The sequence below is a fragment of the Saccostrea echinata genome, unplaced genomic scaffold (genome assembly GCF_033153115.1).
Source record: "Saccostrea echinata isolate AGI-Se365-2 ecotype Australia unplaced genomic scaffold, CSIRO_AGI_Sech_v1 ptg000013l, whole genome shotgun sequence".
Classification (NCBI taxonomy): Eukaryota; Metazoa; Mollusca; class Bivalvia; order Ostreida; family Ostreidae; genus Saccostrea; species Saccostrea echinata.
Window position 1 is genome coordinate 1,571,025 of NW_026889762.1, and position 17,483 is coordinate 1,588,507.

General features: G+C 32.4%; 2 protein-coding genes across 2 annotated transcripts; both read right to left on the reverse strand.

Moving 5' to 3' along the window:
- Nucleotides 1–10,034: 10,034 nt before the first annotated feature.
- Nucleotides 10,035–12,315, reverse strand: LOC133186309 (uncharacterized). Its single transcript, XM_061321540.1, has 3 exons — nucleotides 11,980–12,315; nucleotides 11,384–11,447; nucleotides 10,035–10,602 (listed from the first exon to the last, which is right to left on the reverse strand). Exons 1-3 carry the CDS (start codon nucleotides 12,061–12,063, stop codon nucleotides 10,271–10,273), a joined length of 480 nt encoding a protein of 159 aa, XP_061177524.1. The 5' UTR covers nucleotides 12,064–12,315; the 3' UTR covers nucleotides 10,035–10,270.
- A 904-nt stretch (nucleotides 12,316–13,219) lies between these two features.
- LOC133186310 (uncharacterized) lies at nucleotides 13,220–15,032 on the reverse strand. The gene is made up of 3 exons (XM_061321541.1): nucleotides 14,897–15,032; nucleotides 14,554–14,623; nucleotides 13,220–13,983 (listed from the first exon to the last, which is right to left on the reverse strand). Exons 1-3 carry the CDS (start codon nucleotides 14,975–14,977, stop codon nucleotides 13,673–13,675), a joined length of 462 nt encoding a protein of 153 aa, XP_061177525.1. The 5' UTR covers nucleotides 14,978–15,032; the 3' UTR covers nucleotides 13,220–13,672.
- Nucleotides 15,033–17,483: the final 2,451 nt, after the last annotated feature.

Sequence of the window (17,483 nt, forward strand, 5' to 3'; positions counted from 1 at the left end):
AGTGAGAAGAGTAAATCTCCCCTGTTTTATGAACTAAACTTAAGTATAGAAATTAGGTTTGTCAGAGTTTGGACCATAAATATTTATTAGTAAAAAAGAGATATCCTAAAAAAAAACATCCAAAATTAGAAAATTACCATCAGTATCCTTATATTCATGGATGACTTTTATTTCACAGTTATTATTAAAAAGGATAACAACACCCCTTAAATTGGATTTGAATGAACTAACAAAAAGCTTTATATCCCCACTGTGTTCTTATAAAGTTTTCATCTTTTCCCACAAAATGGGTACTTTGTAAAAAGTAAACATTATAACTCTTAGCTTTTTAAATTCTCTAGCACATCTCTTCTTTTATGAATGTTACCAAGGCCTTGACAGTTTACAGTAAGTATTTTTAGGTTGTTGTTCTTAATTTGATCCATAAATATTTTAAAAGTATGGATGAAAATATTTCTGACCCCATGCAAGAGAAAAACGAAAAGGAAAATAAAAGATAACACAAGTGTATACACAAAAGTATGTGGATTGTCTGAGAAAACATGCCTTGTTGATTTTGAGAGTAGAAATTTTATACCAAAAACAGTTATGCTTTTCATGATATTTCAAATGACTTTTAATCTTGACATGTTGCATCTATATAGCGATTATCGTAAAGAAAAAAAAATGAACGAATATAGCAATAGCTAGGAAGTTAAAATGTAGTGAAAATGACATTTCCTATGTTGCCATTTATGTTTTTGTAATAAATGAGAATGGTGAAGATCAGTTTTATGATTTGTAAAAATATTACATATCGAGTACGGTACAAGAACACGGATCCTTGGAAGTACTAAAGGAAGGAACGGGTGCTTAGAAGGAGGAAATATCCCCTGCTAAGTGGTCACACCAGCTCTGAGGTATTTATATTGAACAGGGTAAAAGAAGTATAATTATGAAATTGGTATAAATTAGGTCTGGCAAAAACTAGGTCATTGTGCAGACCGAAGAATTTGCGAAATGCCGAAATGCGTTACAAGTCATGTAATGTCTACTTATTTGTTATAGTTAGCTGCCTCGGTTTCAAATGTTGTCGTACACAGAAAATGCCTTTCCGTACCGATTCAGTAGGGAGACATGAACACCGTATGCGGGGGATAATGACATATTAGAAGTCAAAGATGGACAACCTGAAGTCATCCTTTTTTTTTTTTTATAAAGATAAGTGTTGGTTTTCTTTAATGTCTACATTCAATTCAAATAACGTCCAAATATGAAACAGATAATCATGTGTCATACTCTGTGGGGCCTTCTATTTCGAGTTCATTGGGATACAACAAGTTGACCTAAACATTACGTATGTGAGAGAGAGAGAGGGGGGGGGGGAGAGTTGGGTTGGGGTCCGCAGGGACAACTATTTTTGGTGGAAACATTTGTCGTCGCCAAAAGCTCCTCGTCTATTTTTTCAAGTTTACCGATTAAGCGTTTTTTTCTAATTAGCGATTTTCAAATAATAGCTAGTTTTAAAACACGTAAAAATATATTTGCAATGTATAATATAATATTGAAATATATGTAGATTTGTACACATACAAAAAATATGGAACCTTAATTGGAACACAGCCTGGCGTTTATAAACAATACGAGTCAACGAACATTTATGTACCTATATATGAATAGTAAAAAATAAATATTTCTTTCGAATAATTTAGAAATTCAAGCAATTATTGATAAAACACACAATGTGCATACCAAAAAAAAAAATGTTAGACAACACCCGATCAGCTAATCTTATATCTATGCTGATTTAAGGACATCGCCTCTTTATCTGTTAGCGTAGTCCTACAATAAGGACATTGAATATTATCATTATAACATCTATGTATGTTATCAGTATTAATCCATCTTACGATGCATTGCATATGAAACATATGCTTGCAATTAATTAACCTCACTATCCTCATTAACATATCACGACCTTCCTCTTCTTCACAACTTTTAATATGTATATTATTTAAACAAATTGCGCATAGCAAACAACTTGGACAGTTACGGGACATTATGATAGCTGTAACCGGGGCATTGCCCAACTTATCAACATTTTTCAACAGCATTTATGCATTGTTATCAGTTCATATTTTTAAAGACTGTTCAAAACATTTAAATCTTAATTACATATTTCTTCTCAAAATATTCATAAGATAACGAAATGTTACTGATTTCTTTTTCGGCTGTAAATCATGTGCAATTTTTATGTATTCTTGTTTATGTTATCTTTAGAAAATCGATAGTCATAAAACTCTTTTAATTATTTAATCAATTCAATTATGGGGATTTCAAATCGAAAGCGGAAAGAATTTTTTTTCATGAGGAGAGATTTTATTTGTTTATTGTTTGCTCTATGAATCTACTTCTTCCTTGATTCAGATTGCTACCTTCATCTATCTTTAACTATCTTTAGAACAGTTCAGATTATTTTCAAACACCCCAGAGAGAGAGAGAGAGAGAGAGAGAGAGAGAGAGAGAGAGAGAGAAACTTGCAATGAATAAATTCGCATCCCATTTCCTATATATTATTCACATACTTAGAATATGCATTCCCTGCATTACTACCCAAACTTTGATAAAACCGCCTGCAATGTTTCCACAAATATCATGCATAATTTCATTATATAATGAAAGGCAATAAGAGATAGTAATTATTAATTTTTAATTTACTTACTAAAGGTGAATAAATTATTCAGTTAAATTTTTTTCTGAGTTTCAGAAGTATAATAGTCTTAATATTATATTATATATGCAGAATACACCTGTTATAATAGAGTAACATACATAAACACAGAAAACGTTTGATATGATAAAGTATAATAGGGTTACCTTTTTTACACAGAATACATTTATTATAATTAGGTATAATAGAGTTACATTTATTAACGCAGAATACACCTGTTATAATAAGATATGATAAAGGTTTCAAAGCTAAAAAACTAAGTGTTAAAGCGTCAAAAAGCTAAGTGCTAAAAAGTGTTATATCAATTTAAAGCACAAAATGAACAGAACATGTCATCAAAGGTATGTAAGTGGTAACGACGCACTCTGTAAATATTGTAAGAACATGCAAAAGCGGCAGCAATTTGAAATACATAATGTACAAGTAATTGTAAGCAACGAGTTTTGTAATTTTTTGACGTCAGTAAGCTCAAAAGACCATTGAAACAATACAAAATGGGAGTAGAGCAAACAGGGACCTCTAAAACCATCAGAGGTGGGTCAGGTGCCATGGAGGAGTAGGCATCTCCTGTCGATCGGTCACACCCGCCGTGTGCTCCTTGTTATTCTTGGGCAAACAGAAAAGTCCGTAGACAATTCAGAGTGTAAAAAATGGCCTAACATTTTGTATGAAAAACCGCAGTCAACTTTCGACTTAATGATAAATTGCATTTGCTGACAAGCTCATTGACCCTATTTCATCATTAATTTGCTGGGAGACCCTTTTTTTTTTTTATAAATTCTTATCTCTATTACCAAAAAGTGATGAAATTAAAAAAATAAATGGTGGATTTTTGATAAATATGACTTCCTCGTTGGCGGCGCTTAAACAACAGATGAAGTCCAGGAATAAGAACTCAAGACTTTTTACCATAATCTACCTTATTCCACTAGAAACACCAGAAAAAACAAGTTGTGTTTGTTGAACACTGATACATCGTATGGCAGGTTATGGTCAAGTTTATTGGGTTTTTTTTTTCAAAAATATATGAAACTCCAAGGTCATGAGGTCAAAAATGTTGGAACTCAAAGTTAGGTTTTGTCACATGGAATGCAAATGTGAAATATAAATTTCTTAGTGTGGTCAGGCTAGTACTTATTATTTACTACGATTAATTATTATTTTATGTTTTCCAATTACATTACAAATTAATATTTTTTTTTCATACACTGTCCTAAGTATCTCAAATATAAGAAAAATAAAAAGCATCAGGACCCTTTGATCGACGATGTTTTATCAATACTTGATATTGCGATTGCTTAACCTAGCGGAACTCCTGGGGTGGATAAGCATGTTCTGAGTACGATCACTTCTTAAACCAAAGGCAGGCTACTGATAATATGTTGTTTTTACAGGGCATTCAACAATCTATTGCAAGTCAGGATCACCAAAAGTCTATGATCAATATAATGACATTGTTTGCAAATACTACATATCCTTGACTTATGCTTTGACTAACATGTTTCATGTACATTTCATTTACACTATTTTTACTACAGATTACTCCGTTTACCTGATCAATTCCGAGGGCTTACGGTGAGTGCGCCTGGTCAACAGGGGATTCTTACTTCTCCTAGGCACCTGATCCCACCTCTGGGATTTCCACGGATCCCTGTTTTTTTCCTATTGTTTACAGTATTTATAAGATTGATCACTGTTCGTTTTCTTCACATTATCTTCACCTTAAACATCTTTACTCTTCTTTTTCCAAAATTTTATAGACTTTGTAAAATATTTCCTAATTAATAATCCATATTATAGAATTGCTTAAAATACTCTGATACCAAAAGTATTACATAAAAAGTAGGTTTTGATTACCTGCTCCCCATAAAGCTTTAGAATTTAGCATTATAGTTACAGATATACATGTATTCTTCTTTCTAATGATACAAACAAATCATGGTAATAAAAATACAATGTTTCTGATACCAAGAGCATTGCAGAAAGGTAAGTTTTAATCATCTACGGGTAATTAATTATAAGAGATATTTTTTGCGGATGGAAGATTTTGTGATTTGACCCCTGCTAATTAATTTCAGCATGTTTACTTCTGTCGCTATACATACTCCGCCAAACTCTATCTACGGTGAATAACTGTCTTGTTTTCCGTATTTTTAGATTTATTGACATTAACCTTGTTAACAGTGCTTGAAGTAAGGGTGAGTGAATTATTTTCAATTCACCTTAATTTCATTTCACAACCAAGCCTCTATCTTTACTCCTCACTAAGATATTAACAGTGATGAAGGAGAAACTTCAAGAGTACTGTGCAACAATATATTCGAGAAGTGGTGTAAATCATGTGGATACTTAAAAATTCCAAGGAACTTTTGGAAAATTTGAAATCACAAGATTTTACAAAATCAACAGTTTAAAAACTTACGACTTTTCAACTTTATACACAACCATTCCCCACGATAAATTAAAGTCCAGGCTTTTTGATATCATTGACAGCTGCTTTTTCAAGAAAAATGGAACTCGTAAATATACTTACCTTGTCATTGGTCATTTGCAAAATTATTTTGTTAGAAAACATTTTGATTGTACACACAAGTACTCTGAAGTTGACATTAAAAAATGCTTGAGTTTCTAATTGACAATATCTATATGGTTTTTGGAGACCAGGTCTTCCAACAATCTATTGGAATTCCCATGGGTACCAATTGCGCCCCGTTATTAGCGGACCTTTTTTGTATTCATATGAAGCATAATTTGTCGAAAATCTTGTACGTGAAAAGAAGAAAACACTTGCTGTGGCCCTCAACTCGACATTTAGATATATCGACGACGTATTGTCAATTAACAATGGCTATTTCCATTCATATGTCGATACGATATATCCTGGTGAACTTGAGATAAAAGATACCACAGAGTCTGACACATCTGTTTCATATTTGGATATTTCACTTGAAGAAGACGTTAATGGTAATCTAACAACCAAGCTTTATGATAAACGTGATGACTTTAACTTTTCAATCGTTAACTCCCCTTACTTATACAGCAATATACCTTCACCACCTGCATACGGAGAATATATCTCTCAGTTGATTCGATATGCAAGAGTATGCTCTACGTATGTACAATTTCTAAAACGAGGTAAATTATTGACAAATAAGTTGATGAAACAAGAATATCAGCTGTCTCGTTTAAAGTCATCATTTCGTAAGTTCTTCGGATGTCAAACACTCCCGCAAATGCTAGGAATAAAAACCAAGTCGCTAAATAAAGTTTATAATTTATTGAGATAGTTCAACAGCGAAAATGAGTAACAGTGTGTAAAATTGACAAGTCTCAACAAGTCTCAACCCTTGGGACAAAAGACAAAAATCAGTACAACTACTGATACGGACGGATATAAACTGGCACTATTTCCAGTATAACATTTATATATAAATTCCCTCGACCAAACTAAAACTTAAAGGCTCTCTATAAATGACTAAATTTACAAATAAATATTCCCGCTACTAGTTCAACTACTAGCACGCAGCCGAAGTATTTCCTAACTCTTACAGAAAATAGAAATAACTAGTTCTTAACTAGTAATAATAAATGAAACTAGCACAATGACTAGTAATATTAATTAAGCCTAGCACTACATATTTACTTCAGTCACATGTATATACTGAAATAGTACACACCTTAATCTGGACAAATAAAACTGGCGACCTTTCTTTAGGACACAAAGGAAACGAGAGAGCACCCGATACTCAGCGTCTGTGTATTTATAGAACTTCCAAAACCCGCAATAATTAATAACCAATCATAATTAATAATTCCATCCCGTAATTAATAATTAGCCAATCATACATAATTATCATCCCGTAATGAAATCTCACTCTCGTACATCGTATGTAAAATTATTACAATACGTAAATAAATTAATAAAATATAAGTTTACACTTTAAAAGCACATTTAACATTTAATTAAACAGAATCTACAATCAAATCTTCCGCCAAAATAACTACGGTAAAAATAGATCAATACACCGTGAAGCATCATGGGAAAATACACAAGTAAACAAAGTATGGCGGCGGCAGAAGTTTCAGTAAAACATGTGTGCTCGAGAACGCTAAAAACATCGATCACACGACAATTAAGGTAATCATGAGGTTATGATAAATTACTGTACAACTTTACAACTATGTATGTACAAGTAAACGATCAACAAACGTGTAATTAGATAACATAACGATGCTTGACATTCAACACATTATAACACATGAAAAAAAGGGGGGGGGGAGCGATCGTTACAGTTCTATGGTCGATACAATGACCTTTTCAGCAAATACAATTTATCATTGAGTCAAATGCTGACTGATGTTTTTCATACTATTTGTTAGGCCATTATTTACACACTGAATTGTCGACGGATTTTTCCGTTATTTCCCGATCATGACAAGGAGCACACGGCGGGTGTAACCGGTCGGCAGGGGATGCTCACTCCTCCATGGCATCTGATCCCACCTCTGATGTTTGAAGGTCCGTGTTTGCTCTGCTCCTATTTTGTATTGTTTAATAGACTTTTGAGCTTGAATACTGTTTCGTTATCTCCATATATTTCACAATAAACATAAATGGCATATATATACAGCCAACAGTTTTGAAAAACATTTAAGTCAGGCCAACTGACATAAAACAACTTATCTTAAAGTTTGTTTAGAAAAAATCTTTTCTTGAAGAATATTTGAATTTATATTTTTCGAATAGGTTGCGATTGTAATTCTTTCGATTTGACAGATCCGCAAAATTCCGCAAAAAAGGACAAACGCGGAAAATACCCGTTAAACTGTATTCCATTTGTAAATTTGTACGCTTGGACAAATGATGTACATTTCTTCAAACTTCATGACATTGTTTACTTCTCTCTCTAAGGGTAAGGGTGACGGCATATATGATTAAAATATAATTGTAAATGGAGGTACGCCATGGCCACACCTTGAAAATACATTATCAATATCCGTGCCATAAAGTTACCCATTTAAATTTAGATACTTAAATCTATGGTAGAGTAGTTCGAAGTGGTTTTCCACAAAACTGAGGGTTTTACTTTTGATCCAATTACAAATATATTTTACCTCTTCCCCTTGATTTTTTTTTTCAAACTACAAAATAATTTTAATTATTGGACCTTAATATTTTTTTTATTCGATACCATATCAATTATTTAATGAGATATTAGGAATAGCCGATTGTTTGACTTTTCTCTTAGATTATTGTTTTTCTTTTTTCCCATTCCAGTTTGGTCCATACTTATCCTTTACGTCACAAATTTTGTACGAGCAAATTCCTCAGTTAACGTAGTTTTCCTTTACAGTGTTAAAAAATGTTCTATTCGGAAATTATTTCTATTATTGCTTGTTTATTTCACAGTACAAAACCTTTACAGCTGGCAGAATGATTAATCAGGTGATATAACAGATCCAAATACTTCTAAAGGTTGCTTGTTTATTTCACAGTAAAAAACCTTTACAGCTGGCAAAATGATTAATCAGGTGATATAACAGATCCAAATACTTATAAAGGTTGCTTGTTTATTTCACAGTACAAAACCTTTACAGCTGGCAGAATGATTAATCAGGTGATAAATCAGATCCAAATACCTATAAAGGTTGCTTGTTTATTTCACAGTACAAAACCTTTACAGCTGGCAGAATGATTAATCAGGTGAAATAACAGATCCAAATACTTATAAAGGCCTGACAGTAAATAGTTATATTAAAAAGCAATTCATAGCGTATTAAATAAAAGGCTTGATAACGTTTTAATGACACATAGGATACTCACAGAATTTTGTAAAACAATTTGTTTATGTTTTATTATTGTAAAACACATATTTATTACAAATTGTCATATCAAGTAAACCTTATTTTACATTTCCCTCAAAACTAAACTGTTATATCTATATTGGAATTCAAAGCAAAACATGAAAAATTAAAGTCCCTTAAAATGATATAAATTTATCGTAGTTTACCATATATCAAACTAATTTGAACCAAAACAACAAAACACAAAAAGCTATATCAAAAAGCTTCTATTTCTGTATTTTGGATATCCTTTGATCTTAGCAAAAAAATGCAATTCATAAGTGTCAGTTGGGTTTAACAAGAAATGCTAGCTAGAACCACTGTGCACACCCTCATTTTCCAATATTTCAAATATTGATGAATTCTGTCAAAAACAGAAGACAGAGTGTTTGCACGTTTTTTCTAACATACTTAGAAATACCTTGAATACAGCTGCACTGTACATGCGGCTTGTTACTACATGTAGAAGGTGTGTAATGACATTATACTGTTACATTGTAACATTTAGAAAAAAAAAATAAAATTACGGGATGTATACAATAATGCTCTGGAGAACTGGAGAAAACGCTACAAGATTATATTGGAAAATTCAATTATGTTCGTCATCTTCATATTTCATGAAATAACGTTTTCTTTAGGTAGAACTGATACGATTTAGCGAATATCAGAGTCACACAAAACTCGCCCCATGTGGAGCGGTGGTCAAAGTCTTTGCTCTAGAATCCCCACTGCAGGACGTGGAGACCGGTCCCTTGGATGAGATTGTATAATTCGAGGTTCCGTGTCGCAGTAAATGCTGGCACGAATAAGATCCCTTACTGCTCAATGGTCCTAAGTGCAGAGTACAGGACTAAATTTTCAGCCCTCCATCGGCAATTGGTGGCGTCTCAATATGATTGATTGAGTGTACAGTGCATATTTTTTACGTCCATTTGAGAATTTTCACTCATATAGAGACGTCACCGTATTCCGGGCTTCAAATTTTGACCTTTACTCGGCACTCAGGGTCATTGAACAGAGAGGATTTTTTATCGTGCCAAGCCTGTCGTGACACAGGACCTCGGTTTTTAAGGTCTCATCCAAAAGACCCTTGACTTTTACTTCTAGTGTCGGGATCTTGGCAATGGAACAGTCACTACCCATGTTTACGTCTTAGGTTTGACGCGGCGCTGCAAACGAGAATCGAACCCGGGCCTCCCGAGCGTCTCAATATGAGTGAAAAATTCTTGAAAGGACGTGAAACAAACAAACACACAACAAATTGGGATGCAAAAATTTTGTGTTTGTTCCAAATTTTTAATCGGAAACATATACATTGATGGTAATAATACTTAAACTTACTTATTTTTGGTTCTTGAAAATTTATCTAAACAGTATGAGGCTTCTTATCATATATGTTTGTGAACTTTCACATTTAAACGAAATGAAGTAGCTTGTTTAGTTTTTTATTGATTTTTTCAACATAAAAGAAACTCAAGAGATGTATTCATAATTTTATTAAACAATTAAAAACTATAAAAATAACAGGAAAATTATTCTAATAATACAGTTTTTACCTGAAAATCACCGTTTATTGCTAAGATAATGAAATTGTAAATCTATAAAAATGTTCATCTCTATATCAAATAGATACATATATCTCATTTCTTCAAAACACTTGATTGTAATGTTATTGTTATGTAATTAAAAGAATGTCTATCACATAATCCTTAAAAACTACAAGGGATCAAACATTTTTGATATGTTACCGGATACTGATACAGATGCATCACGCAAGCTTTCAGCAACATCCTTCCTTACGAAAATGCCCAGTCCTCGTCCTTTTTTGAGTCCACTGAGATGTCCAGTATATCCCAGAGTCCTTAGTGTGCCTTTAGTCTGCATCAGATATTGACTTTCCTGTATGTGGTCGACGAAGATCACTTCCGGTTTAATTACGGAGATCTCGCGTAGGAATTCTTCGTTTTGGTTCCTTATAGTTGGAGAGTATCGGTCCAGATCGTAATCCTGGGAGGAAAAGTCTACTCTAAGGCAGTCTAGGTCTTCAGCTAATGATAGATTAAAATTGGTTTTTAGAATGTTCCGAAATAAAGATGAAAGCTGCATTTTGTCTTTAAACTGAAAGGTAACTACTTGTTCTCATTTAGATAGTCCATCTTCAGGTTCTGAAAACCAGCGGTTACTAAAATGCTTACAAAAAGTCACTGAATTCATAATGTAATATGTAACTTTACACTCATGTTATTTTCTTTAAAAGCCATGATAATATCATAAGGGGAAAGTTATAAATCAAGTATATTTTAAGGGAAAGTGAATAAAAGGGTCAATAAAGCAATTTATAATTAAAACTTATTCAACAAATATATTTCAGGATAGCAAAACAGGTATTATTCAGATCTAGATGTCCGCGAAATGTTTTGATGCATTTACTTATGTGGTATTTTAGTTCCTCTGATAACTTCTGTTCTTATAAAATAGGCCTGTAAATAGCATGTTATATCATAATAACATATCAGAGATCACTCCCGATATCATTGTTTGCTTTACAAAAAATAAAAGAAATTGGTATTTGATTATATCCAATTTTATATAAAAAAAATTCTCTATGAATATAGAAAAGGTTCTACTTTTAAAGGATGCAAATATCAACTATTTACAATACTGATCAAAAACTTCAAATAACCATGGGTTATATCAAGAAGCTTAAAATTTTAATAAAGCTTCTTTTTGAGATTTATTTAAATAAATGATCATTTCTAATAAAATGATAATTTCAAGAGTTACTCTTCCTGTCTGAGGGACAGCCGTCCATAACAAACTGTTGCTTACCCGATAGTACGAACTCTTTGGAAAGACTTTTGTCTCTGCAATTTGAACAGAATGCAAACAAAACCTGGAAAAAAAATGAATGTACATGTAAATACATGTAATAAATATCAGGACTAATGCAGAGCACGCAAATGAAGAAACATACTTCCATGTTCTAAGCAAGACCTCTACAACTTTTTTAAAAATGCAGGAAAATGGAATATTAAGCATCGTAACATCAACTGCAATCTTCAAAGAAACTTTTTGAAAAAGAACTTCAAAAATTAAAGTGAAAACTGATACTTATTGGGCATGAGTGCACTTCGTAAATTTTAAAGGCAAAATTAAGCAATTTTAGTTGAAAACTGGAATTCGGCTATGCAGCACGTTTTGAAATTTAAAAACAAAAGCAAGCGGGTTTTGAATATTTTTACAGTTACTTTAAAACATAAATAACTGGTCATTTTGTCGCATGTAATATACATTTATATTAAGCCTGCCTACCAATATGTCACTGAAATGAATATGTTCAACCAACTTTATTTTCATGTGATATTTATAATCGTTTACCAAGTCTTTAACTTTCATTTTTGTATTATTTTATATAGTTTTCCTACCTTCGATGAATTTGAAAAATGTTGAACATTACTATGTGACAATTCCCGCATTAGGTAATTCCCAACACTTTTTAAGCTTTGCATGATGACCTGAACACTGACACAAACAAACTATCCATTTTCTTTTTCCCTTATTCTTTTAATGCGAGCGTGACGATATACACACTGTGTTTGTTTACAAACATTCCATCGATCTACGTCGTGGCGCAGGTTGTGCGTCGATGTAAAATGTTGGAATAAGCTAGAATATTCTATTTCAATTATACCCGAGGCATCAAAAGGGTTCAATATTTAATTACTTCGCACTTCTGTTATGAACGATTTAATTTTTGAAAAATATTTTTTAACTATCTTAAATTAAAAAAAAAATGCATTTAATATTTTTTTTACTCTTGAAATCAAAAAAGAATTAAGTAAATAAGGTAGCAACCGTGCCTTTGCCAACCACTCGATCAGCACTTCAAAATGCAAGTTGCGGGTCCCTCGCATGAGACCTTAAAGACCGAGGCCTCATGTCACGAATGGCTTTGGTACGATAAAGATCCCTCACTGTTCAATGGCCTTAAGTGCCGACTAAAGGTCTATATTTGAAGCCCTTCACCTTGTATATGGTGACCTCTCTATATGAGTGAAAAATTCTCGAATGGAACGTAAAACAACATACAATCAATCAGTCAATCATTCCAAGACATTTTGCAAGAAAGTTACAAATTCATAATTATAAAATCCTCTTTTTTGTTCAGACCTTTAAAAGAACATTACCCCTTGTGGAAACGTCAACGATATATGTAAGCGTAATTCTTAATATTTGTAGATTATATTTAAAACGTATATTACTTACATATTTATTGATCACAATAAATATGTCAATTACTGACAAACCTTTAAAGCACACTTGTAATAAATAAGTAAAATTATTTACATACATACAATGTATTTATGGCTCATAATACTTTGTATTTTTAAGCCCTATTCACTTGCATGCAAAATTTTACATATTTTGCACCCGGATGCATTTTGGTGCATGTAAAATGGGAAAGCAAGATTTGTTATTGTGTATTTTTTTTCTACTAAAATTAGTGCACAATTTTTAATTCTATATGAGTAATTTATTATGTGAGTTTTTTTCAGTCATGTGAACGCATAGTAAAGCTTACACAGGTATGGAATATTGAGATCATCTTTAACATATAGCATCACCGATATCATTGAAAATGCATCTTTTTTATATTAGAAAAAAAACAGTGACCTGCTGTTTTATTATCATGTCCAAATATTATTTTAAGTAGCATTTAAGCAAGAATTGAACGTGTGTTTCTTAGTATATGGGAGGAACATAGAGTGAGTCGAAGAGCAACTAGAAATCCAAAACAAGTACTTAAACGTACTACTGATTTCCGTACAGATTGAGAGTGCTTGTGAACGCAATGAAAATAGTTCATTCACATACCAAGGATAAAATTTGACTACAATCATGTAAAATTTACACCTCTAAGTAAATGAATCCATGTAAACAGAGCTTAATTACATATTTGTAGATAAAAATTAATATGTATAAAACGTATATACTTGTAGATCACTATAATTATGCAAGCAATTTAATTTGTTTTGTTAGCAATAATCACAACATATATAATAAAAATCAGTTTCTATCACCGGATCAGCTTATACCAGTTCTAGTATTCTGTGAGTTTTAGATTGGATCAGGTCGCCTTGACCTGTACACCGTCCCATAATACGGCTTGATGACTTCGAGAACATCGTCTCTGATAAATACCCCTCTACCCCTGCCGTGCCTCAAATCCTCAAGGTACCCTGTGTATCCCAGCCTCCTCATCAGGGAGCGGATCCTACCCCAGTAGTGCTCTTCTTGGATCCGCTCTATGTAGACGAATTCTGGTTTTTCCTCCAACACTGGAGAAATAGTTTTAAGGTCTTTATCTGCGCTAGATTCATCGTCGTAGGTTTTCTTGGAGAAATCAATTTCTACGTAATGCGGATCATCTGATAAAAAAGAACAGACTTTTTTATGCATAACATAAGAGCAAAAGAGATATCGCAATGACATATGATGCGCCTATGAATTATTCATGAATGATAAAATGAGTTAGGTTATATGAATAGCCATCTAATGGATTTTCAAGGGTATCTTATTTAGGAATGTCTGTATGATACAAACGTTCGCGAGTCAATGTTTTAATATGAAGAATAATATTCAGTATTTCTATTTCAGGAAGACAAAAATTAATATGAGACCAAAATGGTATTCTTTTCTTTAAATATATTTTGTTATAGTTTAGAAGTTTCTTCTTCATCAGATGCTAACTTTATACATACTGAAAAATATACGGAAGAAAGTTCTCTACATGATGTAGATGGAATTTACCAATTGATTGAGCGATGGCACTTTTATGAGAATCTTTGAAATAGTATATGGGTAAAGTCCAAATGTTCTTACTAGTTTTCTGTCGATATGTTTTAACATCTTCTACGGATAATAATTGTCTTCTATAATCAGGAATTTTAATTAATATATACACCATCTATTACACTCCATGTATGTAGAATATTTACCTGTAGAATAAAATTTGACATGTTCGTTCTTTAAGTTTCGCCATGCTACATGTATTCCATTCATACATTGCTGCAACAAAATCAAGTTATAATAATTTAACAATTTAACTCGACTAAATGCAATAAATGAGACGGTACAAGGGCTATGTGCTTTTTCAATTGTGTTCTCAGTCTACAATGAATGTGATAAAACAAACAGAATACACATCGAAGTCTTGGATAAATAGATATCAGGGAGAACTTAAAAAATATTCTGCTACTGATTTTTATCAGTCTGCTAACATCTATTAAATAATACCCGGTAATTAATAACTTACAGGGGAAAAATTGTTGTCAAACTCACCCAATTAGAAACTACATTCCTGGTCAAATATCCAAATGGTTGATGAAAGCGTTTTGCACCTTGTATTACCGAACGTAACATATTGTAAAAGTGCACGCATACACGAGATGACAGCGTGTTAAAGACGTCGATGTTGAACGGTTTGTTGGAGATCCTCCCTTTTGATATATTTAGCTTGTTGTTTGTGTGTTATTTTCTTCCTAGTCTTCGAGACAACATTTATTTCATATTGACTGCACATTTTATCTTTAAACTGAGTGCAGATAACCTTTGGAATCAAATTTTACTTGCATAAACGACAGGGATATTGAATTAGAATACATGCCTTGGGACTTAAAAAAATTACTGAAAATCGAATCATTTTCGTAACGGAATGAACGAAGCATTTCCATCCATTTTTTTCCAACAAAAAATAATGAATAAAAACCTATTTAGAATCAATTTTCAATATATAAGGCTATTAAAATGAACTTATGATGTATAGGCGTTAAAAGTCATTGAGAATTTTTTTATTCTTAAGGTATGATTAAGGTTAGTGTATTGATTTTATCTGATAAAAATAACGTCCGCCTGTTTTTTTTTTAAAGAGATTGAAGATCGGTTTACAACAAGCATTATAATTGATGTAATCATCCCAGACGCCAAGGGCTCAAAAAACATTTTACGTCTAGCGAGGATCATATTTAATATTTGTTTACCATTCTGAACATTCTATCTCTGACTACAGAAAGACTGTTTTCTATATTTAGTTTTTGTTTATTTTTATGTGTGTTTGTATTGCGTAAATAATCTGAATTTTATAACCATAATTTATCAGATAAGATATATATGATCGTAAAAACAATCCAAAACATGTCTTATCATTCCCGAAAAGTATTAAAGGTCTTACGGAAGAAAGAGAATCCCGTGTGTTCATTCATTTTCGTTCAATATCATTGATGTTTTGAAATAATATCAAAGATACTTAATCAGAATTTGAGAGTAACACCATCATTTTCAATAGCTAGATAAAGCAATCATTGTCTTTTTTTCAATTAACTCTCTATGAATCATATAACTCTCAATGGGCAGTCACGGTAGCCCAGTGGTAGAGCGCTCGTTTCGTGGTCGGGAGGTCCCGAGTTCAATTCTCACTCCAGGTCTGACCTAAGATATAAGTAGTGACTAGAAGTAAAAGTGATGAGACCTTTAAAACAGAGGTCCCTTGTCAGGCGTTGGGCAAACTTTCTGACTCTTTTTTTTTTCTTTTTTCTTTTTTATAAAACGTTTTTCTGTTTATTTAACATAAATTACAAGAACCCAACATGCCCAAGTCATACTTATAACTTTGGTAGGTATTGGATTCAGTCTTTAATGAATTCTATTTATTATCTTTCAGTTATTTCGTTATTTCGATATTTGAACTTGAAATAACTTGAAATGGTATTATTCTATCTAACCATACACATACATTAATACCTCGGTCTTAACTACTGAGGAATAGCTCGCTCTCTATCAGTGATGAATCTCACAAGGTCAGTGAAGAATACGAACCTTGATCAGGACAAAAACACGAAACTCTGTAAACACTAGAGGAGAAATAAGCATCTATAGTCAGGTCACACTCGCCGTAAGCTGTTTGTATTGATAATGTAAACGGAGAGTCCTGAATAAGCATCTATAGTCAGGTCACACTCGCCGTAAGCTGTTTGTATTGATAATGTAAACGGAGAGTCCTGAATAAGCATCTATAGTCAGGTCACACTCGCCGTAAGCTGTTTGTATTGATAATGTTAACGGAGAGGAATAAGCGTCTATAGTCAGGTCACACTCGCCGTAAGCTGTTTGTATTGGTAATGTAAACGGAGAGGAATAAGCATCTATAGTCAGGTCACACTCGCCGTAAGCTATTTGTATTGATCATGTAAACGGAGAGGAATAAGCGTCTATAGTCAGGTCACACTCTCCGTAAGTTGTTCGTATTGGTAATGTAAACGGAGAAATCTGTAGTCAAAACTAGTCAAAAAAACAATGTTCTAACAATTCTAGTTTAAAAAAAACGACCTTAGTATGATTATTTTTATCACTTTTTTGTGTGATATATTTAACATTTTTGTAGATACTTTAATATTAATTCTAATATGTATCAATTTTTGGTAGAATTAAATGATATTTACATCACGCCAAGTCTTCATGGCCACGACAACAAAGCATGATATATTCATAGTTTTCTCAAAGATTTAATTTCTAACTCTTATCAATTTTACCCAGCCTTATGAAACGGTTTAGATAGATGTATTTAGACGTACTTTTATATTCTTATTCCGGTCACGCAAAATCATTTGCTATGCATTGCATTCTTTGTTCAAGGTTAAGTTCATAAAGGTTTTTACCAAGGTTTATATTCTTTTTTTTTCAATTATTTTAATAACATGTGTACTTTTTTAATTTGTCTATATATTTCTCAGTTTCACTATTTGTTTTTCTTTCTTTCTTTTTTGGTTTTTTTTTTTTTATTTGTCTGTTTTGTTTGTTTGTTTTTTTTAATTAATTTCGATTTCTGCTTCTTCTTTTAATTATATATATATAAGGTACATTATGATAAGGA

What these genes read in the sequence shown, in the direction of transcription:
- LOC133186309 (XM_061321540.1), bottom strand. Translation starts at nt 12,063, where the DNA reads ATGCAAAGCTTAAAAAGTGTTGGGAATTACCTAATGCGGGAATTGTCA. An exon ending in ATTTTTCAAATTCATCGAAG is followed by an intron (nt 11,448 to 11,979) that starts GTAGGAAAACTA and finishes TTTTTTTTCCAG; the next exon opens with GTTTTGTTTGCATTCTGTTC. An exon ending in CAAAGAGTTCGTACTATCGG is followed by an intron (nt 10,603 to 11,383) that starts GTAAGCAACAGT and finishes ATCTATCATTAG; the next exon opens with CTGAAGACCTAGACTGCCTT.
- LOC133186310 (XM_061321541.1), bottom strand. Translation starts at nt 14,977, where the DNA reads ATGTTACGTTCGGTAATACAAGGTGCAAAACGCTTTCATCAACCATTT. An exon ending in GGAATGTAGTTTCTAATTGG is followed by an intron (nt 14,624 to 14,896) that starts GTGAGTTTGACA and finishes ATTTTGTTGCAG; the next exon opens with CAATGTATGAATGGAATACA. An exon ending in TGTCAAATTTTATTCTACAG is followed by an intron (nt 13,984 to 14,553) that starts GTAAATATTCTA and finishes CTTTTTTATCAG; the next exon opens with ATGATCCGCATTACGTAGAA.